This window comes from Opisthocomus hoazin, chromosome 6 (assembly GCF_030867145.1).
Source record: "Opisthocomus hoazin isolate bOpiHoa1 chromosome 6, bOpiHoa1.hap1, whole genome shotgun sequence".
Lineage (NCBI taxonomy): Eukaryota > Metazoa > Chordata > Aves > Opisthocomiformes > Opisthocomidae > Opisthocomus > Opisthocomus hoazin.
Window position 1 is genome coordinate 79,041,903 of NC_134419.1, and position 20,907 is coordinate 79,062,809.

Sequence of the window (20,907 nt, forward strand, 5' to 3'; positions counted from 1 at the left end):
GCATGTTTAGTATGTATGTTTTCAGGCATTTCTCGTCTAGAAAAGCTATATAAATAACTTTTTGTGCTCAATTATTTAACTTTTACAAGCGTTTTTCACTTTTTTTAAAAGTAAAGGAGATGTTAAAACAATTGACTTGAGCAAGACTTGACAGAGTCCAGCGGAGGGCTATGAGGATAGTGAGGGGACTGGAGCATCTCTCCTACGAGGAGAGGCTGAGGGAGCTGGGCTTGTTCAGCCTGGAGAAGAGAAGGCTGAGAGGGGACCTCAGAAATGCCTCTAAATATCTGCAGGGTGGGGGTCAGGAGGACGGGGCCAGACTCTTTCCAGTGGTGCCCAGTGACAGGACAAGAGGCAACGGGCACAAACTGAAGCAGAGGAAGCTCCAGCTGAACATGAGGAAGAACAACTTCCCTCTGAGGGTGCCGGAGCCCTGGCCCAGGCTGCCCAGGGAGGCTGTGGAGTCTCCTTCTCTGGAGATATTCCAGCCCCGCCTGGACGCGGTGCTGTGCAGCCTGCTCTGGGTGACCCTGCTTGGGCAGGGGCTTGGGCTGGGTGACCCACAGAGGTCCCTGCCAACCCAGACCATGCTGGGATTCTGTGATTCTGTGAAGATGTGAAACACGGCTGTTGCTGCGGGGGTGGTTGCTCTGCCCGGCTGAGCCTTACCTGGGGAGAGCCCATCGCTCGCCCGCACCTCCGCCGGAGAAGGAGCTCGGATGCAGAGGCTGGTGCTGCGACATGGCCCGGCAGGATGAGGTGGGACCAAGATTGTCAGAGCATTTATACTCACGAGAGTGCAGTAATGCGGAGTCTGGCCGGGCTTCCTGGATGCCTGGAGTGAGCGGGTACGGCCTTGGCTCTGCGCGGTACCCACTGACTCAGTCTGCTCTGTGGCTGAAACGGGGAAGATGCAACCTGGAGGCTTTTTTATCCCTTGGACGTTGATTGGAATTATTTGTGCGTGTGGGAAGTGCGGCGGCGTTGGACGTCCAGCAGCGGTGAAGCGATCAGGCGGCGGCGGTGCGGGAGAGGTTGGGGCAGAACAGCGATGGGGTGGGGAGTCGTTGCCTCCCGCTGTGTGCTGAAACGGCTTGGGTGGTGAGAAACTCTGGGAGAAACTATTTATTAAACATTTTTGCCGTCTTTTTCACCCCACCTGGCCCTTGTTTGGTTGGGTTCCCAGTGGAGGGAGGTTACCTGTTTGCTTTCAGCCGGGAGGAGGCTGCCATCCCAAGCGGCGGGGTGAGCCCTGGGCTCCAGCAGACCGAGCCGCCATGACTGAGAGGAATCGTTTACACGTTTTATTCCTCTGAACTTCCCAGCTCTAGAATTCACAGTGGCACACCTTGATTGATCAAAACAGGAGAGGGGACTGGGGGTTTTCCCCCCACGGGGACTCGCAAGAGGCTGAGACATAGAATCACGGAATCCCAGCATGGTTGGGGTTGGCAGGGACCTCTGTGGGTCACCCAGTCCAACCCCCTGCCCAAGCAGGGTCACCCAGAGCAGCTGCACAGCACCGCGTCCAGGAGGGTCTGGAATATCTCCAGAGAAGGAGACTCCACAGCCTCCCTGGGCAGCCTGGGCCAGGGCTCCGTCGCCCTCAGAGGGAAGAAGTTCTTCCATGCGGAGGTACCTCCTGTGTCATGGGACCTACCTCTGCTGCCCATCGAGCAGATCGTTACAGGTCAGTAACAGCAGTTAAAGAAAGACACTTCTGTTCATGGTCTGATTCAGCATCGTTGGGCCCAGCTGCAGGTGGGGTAGTGGCGGGGAAAAAAGGGAACGCAAGGAGGTAATGCCGAGGAGGAGAAGGCTCTCCAGATCTCGGAGTACAGGTGTGGTCAGGAAATCTGAATGCAGGAAAATGCGATGGATTCTCAGGATAGAACTGGCATCAGAGTAAAATAAATTGGTTTTATGACTGAATTCCATCCCTTCTGCAATGTGAGACTTGCCTGCCACGTTCTGTTGGCTGGGAAGAGACGGGTATTTTCTCTGTCCCTTCATCCCAAGCGTTTGTTCTGCTCTCTTGGAGCAGCCTCAGCTTGTGGTGTTACCTGCAGCTGAGAGGCTGCTTCGCTGGGCTGTGCTGTGGCTGCCAACGGCCGCACCGAGCACCTGGCGGGGGATGCTGGAACATGCACTGGAACAGGCTGCCCAGGGAGGTTGTGGAGTCTCCTTCTCTGGAGATATTCAAGACCCGCCTGGACAAGGTCCTGTGCAGCCTGCTGTAGGTGACCCTGCTTCAGCAGGGGGGTTGGACTAGATGACCCACAGAGATCCCTTCCAACCCCTACTATTCTGTGATTTTCTGATTCTGTGATGCTGCGGCGCGGGCCACGGCAGCAGTTGGAGTTGTCTGGTGCTTTGCAGTGTCCTCCATCTTCCAAAGCCAGCCCCAGCCTGTTCAGGGACGTCGTGGTCTGCAAGGTCTGACGTGGATATTTAGCGTAGATGAAGTTGCTAATGCTTAACGAGTCGTTAGGTTGCGTAAAACCTTGCCTGGCTTTGAATTTGGAAGTGCCACGGACAGGGGATGTAAAGGGCTGGTGCTGAGCATCAAACTCCTCATTTCCATCAGCTCTAAAGTTATAGTTCTGCTCTTGCAAGCGCATAAAATGCTGCTATTAAGGCTACGGCACAAAAAAATGGGTCAGAATATCAGTTACCGCTGGAGTAAAACACCCACTGACTTCCAGGGAGTTTAACCTGCAGAAATACTGCTGGTTGAGGTCCAGGGAGAGTTCCTTGCTGCTAAGGATAGAATTTGGCCCCACAGCCCCTGCAGCAGTCTGAGGGGAGCTGCGTTGGAAACTGTGTTCAGCTGCAGAGCAGGACCAGCTCCCGTTAATTGGGTTTGAACATAGCCCGGCCGCTGAGCGCGCGCCAACGTGAACGTCATCGATGTAAAAAGAAAGCATCCTGGTACGTTTTTCACTGAAGTGACACAGTTTATGAAATTATAGTTGCGTTTATAGTTTATTATTACCATACACATTGCAAAGGCGTGCGTGCAGAGGCGATAGGTAAAAGCTGGAAAAGCGCTGTGGGCGAGCGCCTGGGCCACGTCGCCAGACGCTCGGGGGTACCCTCGTGGTTTTAGCGTGGGCTGCCCGACACGCACGAGCTGGTCTCTGGAGTTCCACCAAGTGTTCGCTCATGCAGCCATATCGGCAGAGCCGTATTCAGAAAACGGCAGAAGAGGTGGTGCGGGGCTTGCGCTGGGGCAGCGGCGGGGTCTGCGGGAGGCTCTGGTCCAGCGAGGAGGCTGCGTCGAGGGAGCGGGGGGCTTCGGCCGCGTCGGTGCCCACGAATGTCTGAGCGCTTCAGGGCGTCTGCTTGAGTGGGTGCCAGTTCTGTGGGCAAAGTTCAAGAAAGATGAGGAGCTACTGGAGAGAGTCCAGCGGAGGGCTACGAGGATGAGGAGGGGACAGGAGCATCTCTCCTATGAGGAGAGGCTGAGGGAGCTGGGCTTGTTCAGCCTGGAGAAGAGAAGGCTGAGAGGGGACCTAATATATACTTCCAGATATCTGCAGGGTGGGTGTCAGGAGGACGGGGCCAGACTCTTTCCAGTGGTGCCCAGCAACAGGACAAGGGACAACAGGCACAAACTGAAGCAGAGAAAGTTCCACCTGAACATGAGGAAGAACTTCTTCCCTCTGAGGGTGACGGAGCCCTGGCCCAGGCTGCCCAGGGAGGTTGTGGAGTCTCCTTCTCTGGAGATATTCAAGACCCGCCTGGACAAGGTCATCTACAGCCTACTGTAGGTGACCCTGCTTGGGCAGGGGGTTGGGCTGGGTGACCCACAGAGGGCCCTGCCAACCCTGACCATTCTGTGATTCTGTGTGATTCTGTCTGCGGATAAATGTAGGATGAACATAGAATGTTTTCTCTGCTGGGGAAAAACACATTTTCAAGGATTATCACTCACAGAATCACAGAGTCACAGAATGGTCGGGGTTGGAAGGGACCTCTGTGGGTCGCCCAGTCCAACCCCCTCCTGAAGCAGGGTCACCCAGAGCAGGCTGTAACTCCTTTAGTTTTGCCACAGACAAATGCCCTGGAAACACAAGAACAAAGTCGTTACTGTCCATGCTGCGGGGATGCGCTGGAGAGAGATAATAAAGTAAATAAATGAAAATATGAAGAAGCGTGGTTCATCCGCAGCGGAGGTGTGCTGCCCGTGGCTCTGTCCTGGACCGGCAGTGCCACCAGGTCGGGTCTGCATGATATGAAAGTGCTGTGTTTCAGGTATAAATACGAATTTAGCTAATTCAATGCGATGGTAAATAGGACAGAGCGTGGAAAACTGTTGCCTGAGCTGTCTGAGCGATGCGGTCGTGCAGCGATGGTGGGAGAGGGCCAGTGCAGCAGCGATGGTGTACGAGCAGTCGCTGGTTTGGAGGGGTGGGAGAGACCTCAGCTGGAGTCAAGGCTGAGCAGAGATCGAGTAGGAACCTTGAGCAGACTACGAGTACGAGCTCAGAAGTGAACCTTAGGAGAAGAAGGAAATGTGTGAGGTCTTGTGTGTCTGTGACCAGGAGCAGACCTGATGAGCGTATGAACTGTAGTCTGCAAGAAAGTTTTTTCAGAAAAACGTTAAAAAAAGACATTTTTAGGCCAGTGCTTTTGAGGCAGGGGATTTGCTTTCCATCTGCGTCTTGTAAATGGAATTGCCATGGTTTTAGCTCAAGAACTTTTGTCTGACTCTGTATCCAAAAGAACAGGCACAGAGGTGCTCTGCGAGGTCTTGGGCTAGCTGGAGGTGGAATTCAGGTAAACACTTGTCTGATCCCGCCATTGTTTACCTGTTAATATGAAATATGGTTTTGTTGGAAGTTTTGCTGCTTTCATTTTTATCAATACATTTTTTAATTATAAAGTTGATGATGGATTATATAAAGTCAGTAATAGATACTTTAAAATAATTAGATTATTTTTGCATCTTCACTCCTAAAGCGTGGTCGATCAAAATGGCCAAGCTCTTTGCCTTGGTTCAGCTATTTAACCCACCATAAAGGTAAAGTTGAACGTTATTATGTTCAGTTAGGCACGTTCTGTCTCTATGATACACCAATATCACACATGCAGGCAGCAACAGGAGAAGTTCATAGTCTTTTCTCAATGATTTTGGCAAGATCATTGCAGCATCCCTGATTTTAAGCAAGCCTTCGTCTCTGTTGCAGTGGGATGTTTGGACTATTTTATGGGATACGGTGTCACCGTACTGTCTAATCTGTATTCCCAGCAATCCTTTAGTAGCAACCTATAATTGTTGTTTTTACCGTAGAATACCAATGGCCAGGGACTTGCAACCATTGTGAAAGGGAAGAAAAGCGTTTCTTCATCTGCCTCGTAACAAGAGAAAAATGTAATGAAACAGTTAAGAGACGGAGAGAAGCCTTTCTCTCTTCCCCACGCCTCTTGCTGGCTCAGCCCGGGGTCGGGCAGCGGGGACTGTTAGCGTTCAGATTGCTGTTCAGGTGACACGCTTAATACGGCTTGAAGAGCCTACGTAAGAGTGAAGAGGTTCAGAAGTGCTAAAAATGAGCCCTCTTGTGCTAAAAATGAGCCCTCTTGCTTGCAGGAACTGTTCAGGCAGTTGCCCGTTGTCAGTGGCAGCTCTGTGGTGTCCATACCAGTCTGTTCTTCCGAGGTCCGAGAGCCAAGCTGAAGTTTTCTGGAGGAGGTGGAAGCTCACACTGCTGTGGGGACTGCTGCTTTGTAGAGAAACTGGAGTATTGAAGTGTTATGCTTGGGTGTTTTTTTTTCCACCAATAGTAATAACAGTGAAAACTGCTAAGTGTAAAAAACAAACAAGAAAGTTGTCTGTGCACTCCCCCGGCCAAGCTGTGAGGAAGCTGCTGAGAAGGGGTGGGAGTTTGTACCTGGTGGGGGTCAGGAGGATGGGGCCAGACTCTTTTCAGTGGTGCCCAGTGACAGGACAAGGGGCAACGGGCACAAACTGAAGCAGAGGAAGTTCCAGCTGAACCCGAGGAAGAACTTCTTCCCTCTGAGGGTGACGGAGCCCTGGCCCAGGCTGCCCAGGGAGGCTGTGGAGTCTCCTTCTCTGGAGATATTCCAGCCCCGCCTGGCCGCGGTGCTGTGCAGCCTGCTCTGGGTGACCCTGCTTGGGCAGGGGGTTGGGCTGGGGGACCCACAGAGGTCCCTTCCAACCCTGCCATGCTGGGATTCTGTGATTTGTGAAAACCCTCAGGGAAAAAAAAACCAACCCAAACCAAACACCAAATAGAAAAATGAACTTTCCCAGCAGTCGGTGTTGAGGAGAAGTTAAAAACCGGTCCGTCTCTAAGCCCCGTTGACCGAAGGGATTCAAAGGGAGCCCGATCAGGCAGCAGCAGGTGGCTTCATCTCCTATTGCCACCTTTAGCTGCGCTGCAGAAAGTTAGGATACAGCTGGTGTTAACGGAAACTCGATTTTCACTCCGTTATCCCTGCGGGCACGACGTGTTTGTGTGGAGAATTCAAGCCTAGCGGGCGGTCGCAGGTGACCTCGGAAGCATTTGGGCATTAGCAGCACGTTCAGGGTAAATCCGCCCTTTTAGGGGCTATAACTTATCTGAAAATATTAATTTCAGGTCAGCGCTGGCGCAGTCACTCTCGGCGCGACGGTGCCTTGCTTTGCCGGTTCACCAGGAGGGTGGCAGGGCTGGTGGTAACGCGCAGTGACAGGGTGTCTGGCCAGCGCCTGACGCAGCGGTGATGGCCGTGGGAGGAGAGCAGCCAAGAAGTCATTCACTCCTCGTCTGTTGTTAAATAAGGGCTGCTCAGCTTGGAGAGGAGGCTCCAGGGAGAGCTTATCGCAGCCTTCCAGTGCTGAAAGGGGGCTTGTGGGAAAGATGGGGACAGGCTTTTTAGCAGGGCCAGTTGCGACGGGACAAGGGGTGATGGCTTTAAACTAAAAGAGGGGAGATTCAGACTGGATGTAAGGAAGACATTTTTTATGATGAGGGTGGTGAAACGCTGGCACAGGTTGCCCAGAGAGATGGTCGATGCCCCGTCCCTGGGAACATTCATGGTCAGGTTGGACGGGGCTCTGAGAAGAGCCTTGAAGATGCCTTGAAGATGTTCCTGCTCACTGCAGGGGGCTTGGACTAGAAGGCCTGTAAAGGTCCCTTGCAACCCATTCTGTGATTCCAGGACACCCTCCCCAGGACCTCTGTGGTCCCTGGGTGCTACGAACATGGTAGCTGGAGGTGGGAACGGGTCCTGAGGGCTTTGGAGACTTGGAAGCCCAACTCAGTCACAGGTCTCTCCCTTCCCCAGCTTTCAGTCCACCTTCACCCCTGCCTTCCCAGTGCAGCTCCAGCTCCCGGTGGGAACTGGTGAAGTGTGCTTTTTCATGTAAAATCTGACAAATTATTGATCGCTTAAATGGGAAACAGCATCTGGCAGCACTGGTTGCTCGGCGTTGGCCATAACCCGTGTTCCTTGGCAAGAGGACAGTCCAGAGCCGGGTCGCCTGGAGTGAGCATCTTTGCTGGCAGCGGCGCAGCGCGCGCCGTAGGTGGGTGCAGAGGAAGGAGAAAACCTCGGACACACCCACTCGTAGGATGTGGCTCCGTTGAGCCATCGCTCTGCTGGCGTCTGCCGCTCCGGAATGGCGCAGGCATCCGCAGCTCGCGGAGGTATGGAGATAACGAGAGAATTGGCGTCCGTTAATTTTTATGGGCATATTTTACAGCACTTCATAATGATATTTAAGAGCGTCAAATATTGGCACGCGCTGAAAATTGGTGAAAGTTCAGCCATCTCATTTGGGCAGGTGATGCTCACAGGCACTCACACTTGCAGACAGTTTAATAACAGTATTTGGCACTGTCTCGTAGAGCTGCTTAAACTAATTAATGCATTTGCTCCCTACAGGATGAAATGGAGTTTTCAGATACATTTATAAAATGATGTGCATGATCGCTAAATATTTCATTCTTTCGAGCCATAACTTGGAGTGTTTTATGCGGGTGCAGGAGCAGTAGATACTCTCCGGTGAAAAATGTACGGCGGCTCTGGAAGGAGGATAATCTCTGCCCCTGCTTGTCAGAGGAGGATAATCCCTGTCCCTCTTCTGGGGGTTCAGAGGTGCTCAGTAATTTGGGCATCGCTCGGCACGGTGCTGGTGTTGCTGGGGGGGCTGGAGCCGCCCCGTGCTCCCGCGGGTGCTCCAGCGCGGGCTGCTTCTCCTTGCTACGGGTTTCCCAACGTCCCGGGTCCGTCAGGTCCCAGCCCACTGCCTCCCCTGCCAAAAACAAGGGCAGAAAAGGGGATTTTTTGGACTCGGGCCCCAGCAGCGTGCAGTTGCTGCGTCTCGTTGATTTAAAAGATGACATCAGGCAGTAATTCCCCGAGACCCCTGAGCAGGCGAGGTTAACTCTCATCTTGCCGGATTAAAAAGAAGGTTAAAAAAAATAAGTAGTAACGATTTGATTTGAAATAAACCTTGCTGGAGAAATCACAGTAAACAAAATCTGTTTGCCTAAGGAAACCCTCCTAGCAATCAGCCAGTAACACAACTGCTTGTGCTAATGAACCCAAAGCTGTTAATGTGGTTTCTTCAGTTAAATTGATTCATGAATTTTGAAGAGAACATTATCTAATGAATTTTCTTTGAATAGAAAGCAATTAAAAGGACAAATCAGTCTGATTAACCCCAAAGTCACCCTACTGCCACAAATGGTGTACAGTTTGAAATTATATCATAAAAAACTAGAGCAGATTTGCTATCTCTTTGCCCTCTGCTAATCCATGTAAATTAATGAACAACAAAGTTAATTTCTTTGATGACCCTTTTCTCGTATCACCTGGATTATGCTGATGTTTAATTTGCTTAATGTTATAATAAAGACTAAACAGATTTTTTCAATGAAGTGATTATCGTTCCCTTCAGTTAAGAAGTGATTTTTATTATTTAACACACACATAATGGTGGATGGGTTTCCTTTAAGAACAAAATCACGTTTCGCTGTGTTCCTATGTAACGTAATCAATGTCTGTTTTGACAACTGAAGAAAGAAAATGTTTTTAATCGGTTTGTTTCTTTGCCAGAGCAGGAGGCTGAAGCTCTCAGCTGGGAGACGGGGTCGCTTTTCCTTGCTTTTTTTTTTCCTTTTTTTTTTTTATGCACCAGCCCGCTCCTCTCAGTAAGTTATTCACTAGTCAGATCTTCAAAGGTTTTACAAGAGCCTTGGAAGAGCAGTAGGTGTTCAACCCAACTAAAATCCAAACGCGACGATCGGTTTTGCTTTAGTGAAATAATCCTGGGCTGGGAAGGTAAAAACCCTGAAAGCTGGCCCTAATGCATTTCCGTATTCATTATTTCCACGATTGGAACACTTAGAAGCAATTTGCTGGTGAATTAAAATTAAAATAATGGAAGACACGTGATTTTTTTTTTTTTTCCACAGCCCCGTGTCGTGGAGGATGCGCCATACGCTCAAGGTCACCGCCAGTCCTGACGTTCTGTAGGGTCTGCAGTGCTGAGCGGTGGCTCGGGGGGCTCGGCCGTAAAATGCAGTCAGCCAGGGTAATAGCGAGCCCGCTGGCTCCAGGGCTGCTGCTGCCACCCGTCCCAGCTGAAGCTGGAAATTAGCTGGAGGTGCGAGGGCTTTGTGAAATAGGTAGAGCCGGTGATTTCTCCCCTTTTCAATTTGACTCTATGCTAATTTATACTCTGCCAATTTAATGGAAAAAACCACATTGTATGAGTTAACAGGATAATTGTACTTGAAGCAAATTAAAAATATAGGAAAATCAAAGCCTTAAATCCTTTTTTATAGTGATCGGTTACTTGAAGCGCTCTCTCTAATAACCGTGTATTCAAATGTAGTAATACAGGATACAATAACAGGACAGTGCGTCGGGGCTGTTTAAATTTAAATCAGAAAGCTGCTGCTGAGACTCTGCTTTGCGTTGGGTTCTTTGGGCGGTTCAGCTTGGTTTTTTCCAGCCGTTCATGCCAACAGTGCTCGCTTCGTCTTCTTTGCAGAGTCGTTCACCAGCCAAGTGCTGTGGACCCTGTTGAGGGACGTGAAGTTTGGAGAGGCCGTGTCCTACAAGCAATTAGCAGCGCTCGCGGGCAACAGCAGAGCGGCGAGAGCGGTGGGAGGAGCGATGAGGAGCAATCCTGTAAGTTCGCCTCAACTTTATTTAAAAGCTGATGGAAGGTGGTGGGTTTAGAGAGCTTTGGGGGCTAAATGTCATTAGATTAAATTTATCTGCTATGAAAACTGGTCTGCCATGAGTAAGAAGGTCAGTAAGTGTTTTTAATCAGCAGTACCCAGTTTAATGTGATTTATTCCCTACCGTTCATGGCGTTAGGTTTGAAAAGGAAACATTGCGCTTCTTTTAATTCGTCAGCCTCTATGCATTTTGTTGTTGGCAAACTTTCTTCTGTGTTCTCAGGCGAGGGAAGTCTGTTATCCCCCGACACGGACCGCAGTTTGGCAGGGTGTGAGTAGGTGGGGCTGTGCTAACAGCAGGCTGTGCTCTCTGGCATGGCTGCGTGTCTTAAAACTGTGGAAGAGGGGGGATTTTAAATCACGTAGGTCACAGAATCACACAGAATCCCAGAGTGTTCGGGGTTGGCAGGGCCCTCTGTGGGTCACCCAGCCCAACCCCCTGCCCAAGCAGGGTCACCCGGAGCAGGCTGCACAGGACCGCGGCCAGGCGGGGCTGGAATATCTCCAGAGAAGGAGACTCCACAGCCTCCCTGGGCAGCCTGGGCCAGGGCTCTGTCACCCTCAGAGGGAAGAAGTTCTTCCTCATCTTCAGCTGGAACTTCCTCTGCTCCAGTTTGTGCCCGTTGCCCCTTGTCCTGTCGCTGGGCACCACTGGAAAGAGTCTGGCCCCATCCTCCTGACCCCCCCCCTGCAGATATTTAGAGGCATTTCTAAGGTCCCTTCTCAGCCTTCTCTTCTCCAGGCTGAACAAGCCCAGCTCCCTCAGCCTTTCCTCGTAGGAGAGATGCTCCAGTCCCCTCCTCATCCTCGTATCCCTCCGCTGGACTCTCTCCAGTAGCTCCTCATCTTTCTTGAAGTGGGGAGCCCAGAACTGGACACAGCACTGCAGATGGGGCCTCACTAGGGCAGAGCAGAGGGGAAGGGTACACGTTTGACTCAAATCCCTAGTTGTCAATATGTTTTTTTTCCCTGTGTGCTCCAGACCAGCTGTAAATGGCATTTCTCCATTAGATATAGGTGAGTTACCTGAACTTCAACCAGCTGAAAGGAGCAGCGCTCCAGGGTAGGGCTGTGAGTTGGGGAAGAACAGGACGTTATGGTACTTGGCCTCGTTTTCTGTCTTCCCAGTAATTATCTTCCCCTGGTAGCTGTCCAGGTTTAGATTTCCAGCTGTGTTCACCCACGAGCATCACACCGATGGGTGCAAGTGAAGCTGGCGGGGGTCAGCGGGTCGCGTACCCAAGGGTGGCTGGGCGGGGGTCCCGCGCCAGGAGCCCCGTCCTGGGCTGGAGGGAGAGGCGGTTCAGTGCCCGAAGCCTGCTCCATCTGGGCTTGGGACTGCAAAAGCCCTGTCTGCGGGGTGAGACCTGGCATGGTGACGGAGGAGGAGGAGGGGGCTCCGGCAGCGCGGGGCGTGGAGCTTTAGCTCCGCGAGCTAAAGCTGGTGAAGAGGAGGCCACGCCAGCTGTCTCTGCACGTGCGTTCCCTCGCTACTCGCCTGTTCAAAAAGAAAAACAACCCTCTTTGATTTCTGTTGATGTCATGGCGGCCTTTTTGGCCGTTCTTCAACAGCCTTTCCTCATTACTGCTTGCCCTGAGCAGCGTGTGCCTTTCCATAGCCCAGCTCCTCGCCTCTTCTCCGGCGTTGTTCCTGCCCTAAGCTTTGACCTCCTGGCTTGTTTTTACCTTCAGTCCTCTCAGTATTTTCTCTAATAAGGGGCGTACGAGACTGCAACCTGTAGTTGCAAAGTGGGTTAGAAAACCTGTTTTCACAAGACCGGGTGGCTTTACCTGTAGAAATAACCAAGGTGCGGGGTTTTTGCGGTGGCACGTGTTCTCCTCCTGTTTCACCTCATTCATAAAATCAACCTGCGTTATGCGTAGCCAGCCTGCCTGTTGTGGCTCGTAGGGCTGAAGGACCACATGAAGATCTGCCTGGGACAGAGGAGGGACACAGTGACTAGGGGCTGACACTGACGTGCACAAGGGCCATGCGTGTGGAATATGCATGACATTACAGACTAAAACATGAGATGTTTTGTGTTAAAAACGTGGTTTGGAATGGGCAGGGCTCTCATTACAGTACTGATTTTTTTTATCATCAGCTTTCTGTTATGAAATATTGGGGAGGTATTATATTACTATAGCTCCTTTTCCCTAAAGCTATACATTATTATCTATAATATGCTTAAAAATTTTCTGCTGGGGACAGAAAACACTGCAGCCGTAGTGTGGGACGGGAAATAAGAATAATAAGATAACACCCCATTTAAAAAAAAAAATTGCAGTAGCTTTGCTGTGTATTTTCAGAACTATTTTCATCCCTCCTCACAGGGGAAAAAGCAGGAATTTTCACACCGCAACCTGCTGTTACCGCTACTTGGGATGCTGCTGCTCCACTGCAGCCTGAGGGCAAAGCCGGGTACATTTCTAGGCGATAGCAATTACAGATCCTTTTGCACAACACTGTATTGTCAGTCTTTGAGAACTGTTTCCTGTAGGTTTGCATTGTATGGCCTTAGCTTAGTGTACACCGTATTATATTGGAAAGCATTCTGTCATATTAAAATAGCTTGCATGGTCAAGTACAGTACGGTGTGTTGAAGAAACGTAGCTTGATACTGCTCATGTGAGCCGTTTCATAGGAAAATCTGATATACCCTTAAAATATCAGGGTGTACTTCTTTATGGAGCTTCGAAGCCTAAACCCATTAGACATCTACAAGGATGGTGAGGGGACTGGAACATCTCTCCTACGAGGAAAGGCTGAGGGAGCTGGGCTTGTTCAGCCTGGAGAAGAGAAGGCTGAGAGGGGACCTAATATATGCTTACAGATATCTGCAGGGTGGGTGTCAGGAGGACGGGGACAGACTCTTTCCAGTGGTGCCCAGCAACAGGACAAGGGGCAACGGGCACAAACTGAAGCAGAGGAAGCTCCAGCTGAACATGAGGAAGAACTTCTTCCCTCTGAGGGTGACGGAGCCCTGGCCCAGGCTGCCCAGGGAGGCTGTGGAGTCTCCTTCTCTGGAGATATTCCAGACCCGCCTGGATAAGGTCCTCTGCAGCCTGCTCTGGGTGACCCTGCTTGGGCAGGGGGTTGGGCTGGGTGACCCACAGAGGGCCCTTCCAACCCCGACCATTCTGTGATTCTGTGATTATGTGAGTTGAGGTGGTAGCGCGCTCCCTGCGTAGAGCTGCAGGATGCCCGTGAACCTCGTCCGTGTATACGCACGCTCGCAGGGTGTTTATCAGGTGAGCTGTTGAGCTCTGAATCTAACTGAGCAGTTCTTTAAGCTGAACACGTCACCCGAGCTGCAGCGTCGCTCGCGTGGCGGCGCAGGACGCGGAGAGCTGCGGCGTTCGCAGCCGCTACGTCTGCAGCGCGAGCTTCGGGGTGGAACCTCTGGGCCTGAGGAGCGATCGCTACAAAATTCTTGCAGAAATGCGATGTTTTGTTAAGCAGCAGATTAGTGATTTTTGCTCACAGGAGAGAAGCTGAAACTAGTGAATGCTCTTATTGCGAGTGTGGAATAAAACGAATACTTCTGTTAATGCTTGCTGCAGAGGCTGTGCGAGAGCAAAATCGCGATACGTTTGCACCTTGAGACGCTGCCTGTGGTTAAAGGAGCAAATTACAAACGTGATGACTAAATCATAAGCGTGAGTTACTGAGGATAGTAATGACAGTAAAAATGAGCGTTTGAAACAAACCCAAACCTGGCATTGCTTTGTCGCTCAAACGTGATGATAAAATTGCAAATCTCGCCTTTTCCCACAAACTACCAGAGCGTTTCTTCGTTCTGCAGATCAGGGGTTGCTCTTTAATTTTGGTAGCGCACGTTCCACAGGTTTCCCTTTGTAGTTGGGTCGCTTCCAGTAATTCATACGATGACCTTCAACTTTATGAGAAGGTGGAATAGGTGCCAAGCAGCGGCTGAAAGATGCGACATCTTCGCCTCAATTTATGCCAAGGACATGGTGGGGACGGCTCACCTTTTGCAAGAGAAACTTCACACAGTTTACTGCGGTTCAGATTGATTGCGAGGTCTGTGGTCCTCAAAGGGAACCCATAAAGTTCAATTAAAAATCTCATTAGACTAGTATAGGAGGATCAAAAAGGAATCACAGAGACTCATGGGGAACGGCGAATGTTGGGCTGATTAGTCCAAGGCCATCCTAAGTGACTGTGCTGTGCCTTAAATAAGACGTCTGCCGCGGCAGTCGTAGCTGCAGGCGTTGGTTTTTGTGTCCCCTCCGGCTGCGTCGCTGTTTGGGCTCAGCTGGGTGCACACCCGGGTGCGGGTATCGGTCTGCCCGGAGTCAAGGGTGGTACTCAGCCAAAACCTCTTCAACTTTGGAAACTGGGAGGAGTGATGGGGCCTTTAGGGGAAGAGTGCGAGGTGTGGATCTGAAACGTTGTGGAGTCCTGAAGCACCTTCTGCGTGAGTGGGGCCAGACTCTTTCCAGTGGTGCCCAGCAACAGGACAAGGGGCAATGGGCACAAACTGAGGCACAGGAAGCTCCAGCTGAACCCGAGGAAGAACTTCTTCCCTCTGAGGGTGACGGAGCCCTGGCCCAGGCTGCCCAGGGAGGCTGTGGAGTCTCCTTCTCTGGAGATATTCCAGCCCCGCCTGGCCGCGGTGCTGTGCAGCCTGCTCTGGGTGACCCTGCTTGGGCAGGGGGTTGGGCTGGGTGACCCACAGAGGTCCCTGCCAACCCTGCCGTGCTGGGATTCTGTGAATTCCTGCGGTGGGTGGCAATACCGCGGGCCCCGGGCCGTGTTTGCTGCCATCGGGGAAGAGGGGAGAGTCAGCCGCAGGACGCGAGCGAAGCGGCAGATGGATTTTGGAGAGGTTGCTTCCTGAGGTGTGTTGTAACCTGGTGTTTCAGCTGTTTCCAGACGGCCCAGCTGGTCTGGCTTGGGCAGCTTGGCACCTCCTGGTGGCCTCCAGCCCATCAGCCATATAATGGGGCGGTCGGGCTCCCCTGGCCTCCGACGCAGAACCCCTAACGCGCGGAGCCCCGCGCCGCTCCCTTGCAGGCGGCGTTCGCCAGCCGCGGTCCGAAGCTGATCGATGCCTTGTGCAGGGAGTTTTTCCCCCCCCCGCCTTTTTTCTAAACGAACGCGTTATCGAGGAGTTCGTTTATTCGCAGATCGCCACGAGCGCTAATGACCGCCCGAGCCTTGTTCTGCCAGTCACCCAGATGGCTGCTGATAAAGATTTAGCATCATGTTCGGAGTGTCAGGGCTGTCAGGAGTGCTGAACCATTTGACCAGAAGAAAAAACGCACAGGGAGCTATTGATTACAGCTTCTCCGTGTCACTTGTTCCCCAGGATTTAGGTATTGATGAGGCTGCGAGTGAAAACAAGCGCTTTCCCTTGTGGGTCTCTACCCAGAAGAACAAAAGCAAAGTTGGAGAAAATATTCAGCTGGGGCCCGAATCAGAGGGGCTCCGTCATCGATCCCGGGGCCCCTCCGTGTTGGTTTTGTTGGAGACAAATCGGTGGGTTTGGAGGTTTGATAGCGTCCGAGGTGGGGTCTGTGTGAGTGATGGATTCACGCGTTCGATGAATTAGGTTTCACAGCGTGAAGATTCCAGCGGAGCTATGATATTATGAGCTGCTTGGTTATTGATAAAAATTACATTAAATGTAGCCGAGGCATTAAAGCTCCAGACTAGGGTAGTACTCCCTCTAAAATGTCCTTAGGGCCCTAATAAATTTTAGCAGGTTTAATTATTTTAGTAGCCTGAAAGTTGTCACCACAATTAAGCCAAACTGAAGCAATATTCAATATTTTAAAATTACAGCGCTGGTGCAGCCTTTGTACCGCGTTTCCTTTCGTAGCCGACGCTGTGGAGGGTGACGTGCGGGCCCGTGCGTGTGTTCGGACGGTCCTGGTGTGAAATGTTTTATTTGATTTCTTTTTTTGATTTGATGCTGCATTGATTTCAAACCCTCCTCCTCTTGCTTGGTGGCGAGCGGCTCAGCTCCGCGTCTCCGTGTTTCTCGACGGGTCCGGCACCGACCCGGGGACATCCGAGACCCGACGCGGCCTGCCAGCTCACGCCACCTGAAGATAAATTCCTTTTATTTTTTTTCTTCCACTTTGGCACACCTTCCACCTTCTCGCACAATTTAGCAGGAGGTTCTCCTTCCCCTCTACACTGCCCTGGTGAGGCCCCATCTGTAGTGCTGTGTCCAGTGCTGGGCTCTCCAGTTCAAGAAAGATGAGGAGCTACTGGAGACAGTCCAGTGGAGGGCTACGAGGATGAGGAGGGGACCAAAGTATCTCTCCTACAAGGAGAGGCTGAGGGAGCTGGGCTTGTTCAGCCTGGAGAAGAGAAGGCTGAGAGGGGACCTTAGAAATGCCTCTAAATATCTGCAGGGTGGGGGTCAGGAGGACGGGGCCAGACTCTTTCCAGTGGTGCCCAGCGACAGGACAAGGGGCAACGGGCACAAACGGAAGCAGAGGAAGTTCCAGCTGAACATGAGGAAGAACTTCTTCCCTCTGAGGGTGACGGAGCCCTGGCCCAGGCTGCCCAGGGAGGCTGTGGAGTCTTCTTCTCTGGAGATATTCCAGCCCCGCCTGGCCGCGGTGCTGTGCAGCCTGCTCTGGGTGACCCTGCTTGGGCAGGGGGTTGGGCTGGGTGACCCACAGATGTCCCTTCCAACCCCTACTATTCTGTGATTCTGGGATTCTGTGAAAATGTCGACTCCTTGACAAAATCCCCCTGTACGTGGACCGCACGGTTCCAGTGTCTCTGCACCCTCTGAGTGGCTGCAGGGAACTGGGAGGAGGTTTTGACCCCTGGCTGTAGCAAGATTTATAGCCTCAGCGTCAGAATACGCTGGTTTACTGTACATATTTTTAAAGAATTGCAAAGGAGATTTTTTACAGCATGTTGTTACGGCCGTGTTGCTGGAGCCAACCTGCCCGTGGCAGCTCGGGCGCGTGGGTTGGGAAGAGGGCGAAATCCCGACACGGAGAAACACTTGCAAAAAACAACTTCTTTGAAGAAGTCGTAAACCGAGCGCGGGATGGCGGGGCACGGAGCAGAGGTTGCACCGGTGCTCACTGGCGTTGTCACGCGTGCAGAATTCACTGGTGGCATTGCCAGCTCCAAAGAAAGCAGCCATTAGAAGCATTTTTCATTAAGCACCTACGTGTATTCCCATTTAATGTGATAGCCTGTGGGCTGAGACGGAGATTTGAAATTTCAGCCGTTGAAATTACTGACAAAAACAAAAGAATCGCCCCAAAAAACCAATTTGCGAAGGTCTGGCCGGGAACTGCCCGGCTGCTGTGGGGTCTGTGTGTCCCAGACTCAGATACGAGCACAGCCTGAGCTGTAACAAAGTGCCTGTTACGTGGGACTAAAACAAGTCAGTGTAAAGTACGAAATTTGCCTGTGTGTCTATATAGAAATAAATTGCATTTTTTGACTTGAAATATCCAGATTTGTGGAAACTGCACTTTGTAGTGAGTTACTGTTTTCACAGCTACATCATTGCGGCCGAATTACTATGCAGTTAGCCAAACACACACGGCGTGATTAGAGATGATCTATTGCATTTTTTATGGTGTGTACTTCAACTATGATAATCACCTGTAATAAAAAATAAAAAAAAAAAAAACATGTTTATGTGCTTCTCTGCGTTATCAGTCTATTAGGTAACTTCTGGCATTGATTTTCCAGGATCCGTGACATTTGGCTGTAAACGATACAAAGTGGAAGGCACGAGGAAAAAAGTTCTGAAGTTGGTTAGGCGTGAATTAAACCTCTCCTGTTGCAGGTTTGAAAAATTCCCAGCCCGTTTCGGGCTGACTGGCTGCTCAGTAATGAACGGCGCCTTGTTCTGCCGTGGAATCGCTCGGCGGGGCGCGTCGAGGGGGGCCGGGGAGCTCCCTCCGGGCAGCGCTGCTCGTCGCCGTCGGGATTTCTCCAGCAATACGGCCTCACCTGGTGCTGGGGCGGCGATGAGCGGTCGTCACAGAATCACAGAATCACAGAACAAGGTTGGAAGGGACCTCTGTGGGTCACCCAGTCCAACCCCCTGCCCAAGCAGGGTCACCCAGAGCAGGCTGTAGAGGACCTTGTCCAGGCGGGGCTTGAATATCTCCAGAGAAGGAGACTCGTGCCGTCCCGTGCCTCCGTGCTGTCCCGCTGCGCGTGTCAGGTCTGCGAGGTGGCCACCCCCTCTGGCAGCTGAGACCCCCGCGCCCGGGGCAGGAAAATCTGCGTTCGTGCAGGGACGTGGTTCTGTGTGAAGTTTTGTATGCGGGGTTTTGGATACGGGCTTTACCCTTTGAAGACGTTACGTCATTTTTATATATTAAAATTTCTGCCCACGCTTACTTTTCGCTAAGAGCTGGGTTGGCCTTCAGCACCCGTGATGGGCGCCGTATCCGATCACCGGGACCATCCCAGCCGGGCTCACGGCCCTGATGCTGCAGCGTGCTGTCCTCCTCGGGCCCGGCACGGGTGTCCCAGCTCCTTCGGTCCCCGTCCCTGCTCTGCTCATCCTGGAGAAGAGAAAGCTCCAGGGTGACCTTAGAGCAGCTGCCAGTGCCTGAAAGAGCTACAGGAAGGATGGAGAGGGGCTTTTCACAAGGGGGTGCAGTGATAGGACAAGGGGGGACGGCTCTAAACTAAAAGAGGGCAGATTGAGATGAGATATTAGGAAGAAATTCTTCCCCATGAGGGTGGTGAAACACTGGCCCAGGCTGCCCAGAGAAGCTGTGGCTGCCCCCTCCCTGGCAGTGTTCAAGGCCAGGTTGGATGGAGCTCTGAGCAACCTGGGCTGGTGGAAGATGTCCCTGCTCATGGCAGGGGGGTTGGAACTAGATGAGCTTTGAGGTCCCTTCCAACCCAAACCATTCTATAGTTCTATGGACGGGGCTTTGAGCAACCTGAGCTGGTGGAAGATGTCCCTGCTCATGGCAGGGATGTTGGAACCAGATGAGCTTTGAGGTCCCTTCCAACCCAAACCATTCTATAGTTCTATGGACGGGGCTTTGAGCAACCTGAGCTGGTGGAAGATGTCCCTGCTCATGGCAGGGGGGTTAGAGCCAGATGATCTTTAAGGTCCCTTCCAACACAAACTGGTCTATGGTTCTATGGATGGAGCTCTGAGCAGCCTGGTCTGGTGGGAAATGTCCCTGCTCATGGCAGGGAGGTTGGAACCAGATGAGCTTTAAGGTCCCTTTCAACCCAAACTGGTTTGTGGTTCTATGGATGGAGCTCTGAGCAACCTGGTCTGGTGGGAGATGTCCCTGCTCCTGGCAGGGGGGGTTGGAACCAGACAAGCTTCAAGGTCCTTTCCAACCCAAACCATGCTATGGTTCTGTGGTTCCACGGTGGCTCTGTGGGCACCTTCCCCAGGCACCGCTCCCCATGGCCTCACCCCTTGCTCCCTCCCTGCTCTCCTCTCTTCTGCAGATGGCCATTGTCATACCCTGCCACAGGGTGATCTGCAGCAGCGGCCAGACCGGCAACTACGGAGCGGGAAGCCCGATGAAAGAGTGGCTGCTGTCGCACGAGAAGCTCCAGAAAGAGAAGTCAGCGTAGCAACGCAGCGCAGCCGCAGCTGCCAGCCGGCCAAGGCACGCCGCCGCGGCTTCTTGGCTACTAACGAGCTCTCGGAGCACCCGGCAGAATTCAGAGAAATGGTAAATATTTGAGTGACGTGTAAATATAATGCAGCATCCGAAGCGCAGCGTGCGGCGGCACCGCTGTAGTCAAGCAGCGGGCTGCGTCCTGGGGGATGCCGCGCAGAATGACTGCGGCGGCCCGAGCCCGTGGAGGTCGTTCCCATCTCCAGTCCCGTTTCCTTCTATTTTTAATGTCCATTAGAGCAGGGAGGAGGGAGCGGGCGGCGCGGAAAGCGCCTGGTGAAGAAGGGTCTGAGCAGCGTGGCTCGGGCGCGATGCCGACGAGCGCGTCGCGGTTGCATCTTTAGCAGCGGCGCGGTTCCTTCTGCCGCTTGATTTTTTTCCCTTTGGATTTTTGCATTTCTCTGTTACGCGAAGCCGTTGTTTCCCGTGGCCTCTCTGTAGAAAGGACTCAGGTATTCAGGAGACGTGAAAGCTAAATTTTGAGGTGGTTTGAGCAGGGTTCTCTGCGAGTACGATCCACCAGAAGCTGAAATTTTCAGTATGGGAATCATAAATTCTAACATGGAAATACTGATTTTTTTATGTGTTGTATCATATTTTCATAGATGTCTCTTCAGAAAGGCCATTGCTAACCGAGAAATTATTGTGTTACGGCGCGTTAGTTAATACAGTAGTATTGATATCTCAGAAATACTTCAATAAAAAAACTGCTTTGCATGTCCAAGTGTCTTTGTGTATGTTTATAAATAAAACACAGCATGTGATGTATGGAGAAAATAAACTATACCCAACTGTACCATATAAAGCTGTATTTTTATCAAGGGTTTCTGGTGGCAATATAAACCACGAAAGCAAAGCTCAAGTGGTTTGTACGTGTCACCAGAACCCCGAGATAAAAATATAGCCTTATAATATCTACAGTTTGGGTGTATTTTATGTTTTTTTTATATATAATACATGCTACTGACAAAAGAACAGGGTAGGAAACGTCAACTTTAACCTTTCCCACATTTGCATCCCGTGCTGTCTGCCGCGCGGAGTTGGCTCGCTCTGGGACGCAGCTCTGCTTTCGCGGGCGGGGGGA

The 20,907-nt window shown here is 51.7% G+C and overlaps 1 protein-coding gene across 7 annotated transcripts in view; it reads left to right on the top strand.

Moving 5' to 3' along the window:
* Positions 1-20,540, top strand: part of MGMT (O-6-methylguanine-DNA methyltransferase) — a 187,661-nt gene extending 167,121 nt beyond the window's left edge. For 6 of the 7 annotated variants that reach the window (XM_075423933.1, XM_075423931.1, XM_075423935.1 and 3 more), the window contains 2 exons: positions 10,010-10,149; positions 19,648-19,862. In XM_075423933.1, coding sequence (XP_075280048.1) covers positions 10,010-10,149; positions 19,648-19,776 — 269 coding nt within the window. In that variant the 3' untranslated portion in view covers positions 19,777-19,862. Of the gene's footprint in view, positions 1-10,009; positions 10,150-19,647 lie in introns of all 7 variants that reach the window. The other variant, XM_075423930.1, reaches the window with a different exon arrangement.
* The last annotated feature ends 367 nt before the right edge of the window (positions 20,541-20,907 follow it).